Source organism: Polistes dominula, unplaced genomic scaffold (assembly GCF_049000335.1).
Source record: "Polistes dominula isolate Pdom_NZ unplaced genomic scaffold, Pdom_raw_medaka contig_73, whole genome shotgun sequence".
NCBI classification, from domain to species: Eukaryota; Metazoa; Arthropoda; class Insecta; order Hymenoptera; family Vespidae; genus Polistes; species Polistes dominula.
In genome coordinates this window covers 960,647-967,323 of record NW_028300951.1, presented here as the reverse complement: position 1 = coordinate 967,323, position 6,677 = coordinate 960,647, and the positions used below count along the sequence as shown (strand labels likewise).

The window sequence follows — 6,677 nt, the reverse complement described above, 5'->3', positions numbered from 1 at the left end:
TTCGTAAGGGTGTCGTAGGGTTGAACGATTCGTAGTGGAATAGATTGGAGCGAAGAAGGGTGGCTACTGGTAGTGGTGGTGGTGGTAGAGATGGTGGTGGTTTTCATTGAACGCGGAGAAGAGAATTCGACGGTGCTGCTCGCGACGACTATGCGGCAAGAAAATTCGTGAGAGTACGAAAGAGAGAGAGAGAGAGAGAGAGGGAAGAGGAACCAAGGGGATGAAGAGAAAAAGGTGAGGGTGAAAGAGAAAAGAGAGTGGGGAAGTCGAAGTCGAACGACGAGTGGGGGATTTGGCGAGAGTGGCGATAGGTGCGAGGGAATGAGAGAGGGTGCAAAGGGAAGGGTAGTAGAGTGTATGTATGTGTGTGTGTGTGTGTGTGTAGATGAGGAGAACGTAAAGGGGAACGTAAAAGAGAGTGAGAGAGAAGAGAGGAGAGTTTCGGTATACGCGGATACAGCAGAAGATCCATCGTGTCGGTGGCCGCTGCGGCAAATCTGCAGACTTCCGTGGGTTAACGTTGGAAATAAACGGACCGGTGACTGCACCCGTTTTTTCTTTTATCATTTAAGGATTATTATATTCGGCAACTTTTAATATTATCGCGAGAGTTCAGCACCTTTTCTTCGTGACTACAAAAATAGTAGCCTCGAGTACGAGCAAACCCAACCAACCAACCAACCACCCCCCCTCTCGAGTTCTAAATCCTTTTGCCGGAGGACGACGACACTGGTTCACTCTCTCTCTCTCTCTCTCTCTCTCTCTCTCTCTCTCTCTCTTTTACTCTCATCTCGATTGCCACTTCATATCTCCCACCACTCCTCTCTTTCTCTCAGTTACTCTCATCGTTAGAGAAGAAGGGAGAGATACTGGCTGCTGGCGCGCACATACGAAGCAGAAGAAGAAGAAGAAGAAGAGACACGTACCTGGAGGGAGAGTGAGAGGGGGGGGATGGATAGGCAGAGTAATAGAGAGAGAGGAGAGAGTGAGTGAGATAGACAGTGACATACTCGATTCCCTTTTCCCTCTCTCTCTCTCTCTCTCTCTCTCTCTCTCTCGCTGTCTGTCTCATTCTAACTCGTTGACTCAGTCGGCCTTTCTCCGTGGTTCACCGTTCCGGTGTTCTACAGAGAGACAGGTAGAGAGACGATGAGGATTCTCGATGGAGGAACCGACAGCGGATTGGTCTCGTTGGTCCGTTCTAAAAGCATGGAGACCGCGTACTACGCCTCTCGCCATTCCCGCGGAGTCGCGTCGTCGTCGTCGTCGTCATCGTCGTTGTCGTTGTTGTCGTTGTCGCCTGCCACAAAACTCAAACCAATACGAGAGGATTGATTGATTCTCGACAGGACATTCTGAAATAGAAAAAAAGAAGGAAGGAAGGAAGGAAGGAAGAAAGGAAGGAAGGAAGATCACTCGAAGTACTCCCACATTTTAAACGTTAATGACTAATTAACCATGCAGTTAATTTTTCTGGGGGTCGTCGTCTGTCTCTCTTTTACATTCAAAGAGATAAAACACATCATCGAACATATTCCATACACATTTACAATTCGTACTGGTGAGGATAATACACGGTGATTGATCTCCGTCTATCCATGTATAATAATACTATCGATAATCTTTAACTATAAGCGTGTGAAACAGTGTGTTTTTAAAGTGGCATCATCATTTGAAAAACTTCAAAAGTAAATTGGTCCTTCTTTTTTTTATTTTTTTTATCCTTATATACGTTTGTCGTTTTTTTATTCTTTCAACCTTTAATACTATCTTGCTGTAAAGTGTACGCGAGGAGAAAAAAGAGAGAGAGTGAGAGAGCGAGAGAGTGAGTTAGTGAGGGTGAGGAAGGTGGAACGGTGAACGGGGAAATATTTAATTTTTCCTTTCTCTCTCTCTCTTTCTCTCTCTCATTCTCTCTTTCTCTCTTTCTCTCTTTCTCTTTCTCTCTCAGTCAACCGCCCTGCTCCCATCTCTCCCGAGATTCACCGACGGTTGCGCAGCATCATCATCGTCCCCGACGCTCGCAATTTCGAGAGTGAAACGTTGTACGCTCGTCTTTAAGGCTCGAGGGAGGTTATAAGCGGGAGCGCGATTGGTTGGCCGGCCGCGATACCACGGCACTTGTTCCTTCCTTCATGTGGTGTGTCTTTGTGTGTGTGTGTGTGTGTGTGTGCGTGCATTAATTCAAGTACCAAGCCGTGATGTAATGGAACGGTCGCGCTGCGGTCGATGGCCGGCCCGATCGGCGATGCACTTGTTAGACACACACCGATGGGGGATCCGAACGGGGTTGCAATTTTTTTCAGGTCGATGAGAGTACAAAACCTAACACAACTTTTCTACATTATCTTCTACGTGTACCTCCCGCTCGCTCCCTCCTTCGCCCCCCCCCCTCAAGCCCTCCTTCTCACCCCTATTCCCACATAATTCGAACGTGTTATCTAACGTGTCCGATATCAGTGTCTTTTTCTTCTTCTTTTTCATCTGTTTTTTTTTTCATCATCTCATCCTCACATCCACCTCCTCTTCCTCCTCCTACTCATTTTTTTTCCCAACGTGGAAGGTCAAAGAACTCTCTCTCTCTCTCTTTTTCTTCTTTCCTTTTGCCTGTTTTCTATCCTTTTCTTTCACAGACTTCTGCCACATACACGCTCGCGCGCGCGCGTTATCCTACACAGAATATATATATATATATATATATATATATATATATATGTATATGTATATAGATGTATAGAGTGAGAGAGTGAGAGAGTGAAAGAGAGAGAGAGAGTTTGTTCTTCCTATGACGTTTTGTGTTCTCTGATATAATCGACGACGTAAGCAGTGTTGTCCATTTTCCTTCGTTCACAGGCGATGAGTTTGAAAGTTAAACTGGTGATTCCGAGACAGGAGAAATCACGTGAAGCGTGAAACGATTAACGCGTCGACGTGCTCGGACAGGAAGGCTCGAAGGTTGACAGGATGGGTAGAAACTTGAGAAGCTCCAGAGAGAGAGGGGCAAACGTTGTGGTTCTTTTGGAAATCGGATTGCTTCCGTATTAGGTAACGATCTTCTTTTTTTATCTTTTATATGTCTGATCATAATCGAATGACTATTATCTTCTATCTCTCTCTCTCTCTCTTACAGACACTTTATCTCCATCTATCTTTCCTTCTCTTTCATTTTGAATTTTTCTTTTTGTCACGTGCATTCTCTTGGAAGTTAAATCTGTTACAGGATAAATCCGAATGATTTATTTTCTTTATTTTTGCAGCTTAAGCCGTAAGAATATATCCGTGGATTCGAAAGTAGGGCGAGTTCCGGTCTACGCGTGCATTGAGTCTACTTAATCAGGATGAAATCCAAGACTCCGGCAACAATAGCCTCGCGATGCCCGAAGGACCGGTGGGCAAAATGAAAGCTCCTGAGAAACAATGGAAGCGTCCACGCAAGCATGACGGCCTCTTTCAGATTCGTGGAGACCATGTTTAGCCGTGCCCAAGGGAAACATTCTTCTTACAAAGTAAGAACAAGGCGCTTCGTTACCGATACAACCTCTTTTAGTTTTCTTCTTATGTATCTAACTTTTTCCCTTAGCATAATTGGAAGACTCTGAGATAATAAACGATTCTAAACGAACCACCAATGGGAATGTAGAAAAAGTAAACATTAGAGTTAATACACAAAGTATACATAGTATGGTAGCCAGAGAAGAACCTTTTTCTCTAATAGTTTTATCGAAGATACGTTTCTATGGTTGCTCGGGGATATCGTTTGGATTTATCTATTTTGTTCTCTTTCTATTCGATTCTAAAACTCCACGGCTTCCAATTGATTCGCGCGTATCTATGTGTGAGAGTATAGGAAAGAAATTGTTTCGTTCGTTGAGTAGAAAAAATAAAAGCTATTTTCATTGTTCGTACGTTAAATTCTTTTGTTCGCAGGCTCGTGTTCGTCGAGCCAACCGAAGAATATCAACGGTCGGCTGGTGACCGTGTCGACGAAAAAGCTGAACTGCCGGAGGAGTATGTTAGTTACAAGGCAACACCCTCTACGAGGGCGCATATTACTCGCCCTATTCTTACTCGTCGGAAGTTTTGCGTTGCCATCGAAAGCGGCAGCATTTCCTGACTGGACGGATTGCCCTGCCGTTTGCAGATGCAAGTGGACGTCCGGGAAAAAGTCGGCCTTATGTCCGGATGCTGGACTGACCTCACTTCCAGCTTCCTTGGATCCGGACATGCAAGTGTTGGATTTATCCGGCAACAAAATACCGGCCTTACAATCGGAGATATTCAAGCGTGCCGGTTTGTTGAACCTTCAAAGAGTCTTTTTGAGAAACGCCGGCATTCACGAGATTCACGCGGACTCGTTCAGAGACATGAGGATACTCGTGGAAATCGATCTTTCGGACAATCACGTGAAAAATCTCGAGCCAGACACTTTCCTCGGTAACGAGAGGCTTAGGATTCTTATACTCAGCGGTAATCCTTTGGGCAAGCTCAAGAGCCATCAATTTCCTGTTCTCCAACACCTTAGGACTTTGGAATTACAGAGGTGTTCCTTGACCGAGATACACGGGCAAGCCTTCGTCAGACTCGCAGGCTTGGAATCTCTCAAACTCGATAGCAACGAACTCGAGTACTTGGATGCTCCGGTCATATCGAGTCTACCACGTCTCAAGACTCTTACCTTGGACGGCAATCATTGGAGTTGCGATTGCAAATTACGAGGATTTCGTACTTGGTTGATACCGGAGACCCCAAGCAAATTGTATTCCGTGCCACAGTTTTGTTTCGGGCCGAAAAGACTGGAAGGTCGAAGATGGGAAGAAGTGAAGCCAGGTGAATTCGCTTGCGAACCTGAGGTATCCGTATCGGCAAGTACCACCCAAGAGGAGAGCAATGGTAATTTGAGTCTCGCGTGTTTGGCCACCGGAGATCCGGAACCCGAAGTATGGTGGCAACTGAACGGTGGTCCCGTTAACGCAACGAGAATTTCCGATCAAGCTTACGTTGGGACGTACGTAAGTCGTGTATCCTCCGACACGAATCTCGTCTACAACGAGAAATCCGAGAGAGCTACCAACAGGTGGAGCAATTTAACTGTTTACAATGCAAGCGACGGAGACGCAGGAGAGTACGCGTGTTACGCAAAAAACATAGCTGGTCTTGCAAGGGACACCGTAAGCATAGCCATACCACGTGTCTACACGGCACCAACATTGTCCCAGAGCGACAATTGGTTACTTTGGGTTAGCCTAGCTGGCGGTGGGGCAGCTGCTCTTGGTGCTTCCGTTTCTGCCATTCTATTGGCATGCTGCTTGTGCGGTGGTAGCCGTCGTAACGGCAAACGAGAGAAAGTCAAATTGCAAGGGAGTACGAGCTTCGGTGATCAAGAAAAGAAACTTTTGGATCTATCAGTGACTACTACGACGGCTGGTAGCGCGAACGATCGTGCCAGTGGTCATGGTAGTTTGGCCGAGGCATGTAGCACCGGTGATCTCGAACTGGCCGAACGTGTTTCTATCTGTGATCACATGGGAGCTGCCACGGTGACGGTAGAAAGACTTAGACCGGAGATAAGCAATTCGACTAGCGTGTGTCGTGCCATTCCCTGTCCCGCCGGTTTTCCCCCGCCCCCACCGGAATTTACAACGGGTGTTTTGCCAGCCGGTATTTTCGGCAACATCTTCATCTCCGTCTCTTTACCCCAGGACTCGACGGAACGTTGTTACCCGGATTTATTGGACATTCCGGTCCACGGTGCGGTAAGTGGCGTTACCGAGAAAAACACGGTCGCTGCTTTACCCTCCACCCCCTGTGTATCGAGTTTTGCTACGCTTCCTCGACGAGCCCTTCGAAACGCAACGGATCTTGGTTCACCCTACGACAATATGGGCCCGAGGGTCACTGCCAACGGAAGTTCCGCCTTCTCCCTGACCGACGTCGATTTGAGATTATCCCCGCCGCCACCCCCGCGAATCATACAACCACCCCACGAGTTCGTCTCTCTTTAGACTAAATCTATCCTAGATTCGCGTAGATATCTTCGTGTGCGCGATAATAAAGAAAAATATGAACTAAAAGCCGTGATCGATCGGCTGATTTGGAACTCGTTCGATGCACGCGTCATCTCGGTTCGTTGCTCGCGAGTTTCTTCATCTTTTTTCTTTCTTTCTTTCTTTCTTTCTTTCTTTCTTCCTTTCTTAACGTCTGTCTTTTACATTCAGCCGATAAAAGAGACTCCAAGGCTGATCCTAGAGCTAAAGGAACGAACAGAGAGACTTATTCTCAACGTGATCCCTCCTTTGTGAGAGGGATATAGAAATAAAGGAAAAGAAAAAAGAAAAAAGAAAAGAAAGAAAGAAAGAGAGAGAGAGAGAAAAGAGCGTATTATGACGTTCTCGAGATTCCAGGACAGAGACACGAAGAGAAACCGGTGATTCCAGAAAAGGAGCAATTTTAGCTACGTGTCAGGTTGACACCTGTCTCTGAATTTTGAATATCTGTCTGTCCGCTTGTCTGCCCGCCTTGCCTGCTTGCGTGAGTGCCCGAGAATATCTCGTAACCCAAATGACGAAGAGAATACGATCAAAGATAAAGAACAAGAGTAAGAGATAAAAAAAACGATGGGGAAATAAAAAAAGATAAAAATACTTATACATATATAAAAAAAAAAAAAGAAAGAGAAA

At 46.0% G+C, this 6,677-nt stretch overlaps 1 protein-coding gene across 7 annotated transcripts; it reads left to right on the top strand.

Annotated features, from left to right (window-relative positions):
* The first annotated feature begins 79 nt into the window (after nucleotides 1-79).
* On the top strand, nucleotides 80-6,671 carry LOC107071193 (uncharacterized). 7 transcript variants are annotated; one of them, XM_089172211.1, is made up of 4 exons: nucleotides 80-234; nucleotides 2,854-3,045; nucleotides 3,258-3,506; nucleotides 3,928-6,671. In XM_089172211.1, the coding sequence occupies exon 4, from the start codon at nucleotides 4,011-4,013 to the stop codon at nucleotides 6,000-6,002; it is 1,992 nt and encodes a 663-aa protein (XP_089028337.1). In that variant the 5' UTR covers nucleotides 80-234; nucleotides 2,854-3,045; nucleotides 3,258-3,506; nucleotides 3,928-4,010; the 3' UTR covers nucleotides 6,003-6,671. The 7 variants fall into 7 exon arrangements, with proteins under 7 accessions (XP_089028337.1, XP_015185458.2, XP_015185459.2 ...); XM_015329972.2 differs by lacking the exon at nucleotides 80-234 and adding an exon at nucleotides 387-538; XM_015329973.2 differs by lacking the exon at nucleotides 80-234 and adding an exon at nucleotides 389-653.
* Nucleotides 6,672-6,677: the final 6 nt, after the last annotated feature.

Coding starts and splice junctions, on each gene's coding strand:
- LOC107071193 (XM_089172211.1), top strand. CDS start 4,011: ATGTTAGTTACAAGGCAACACCCTCTACGAGGGCGCATATTACTCGCC.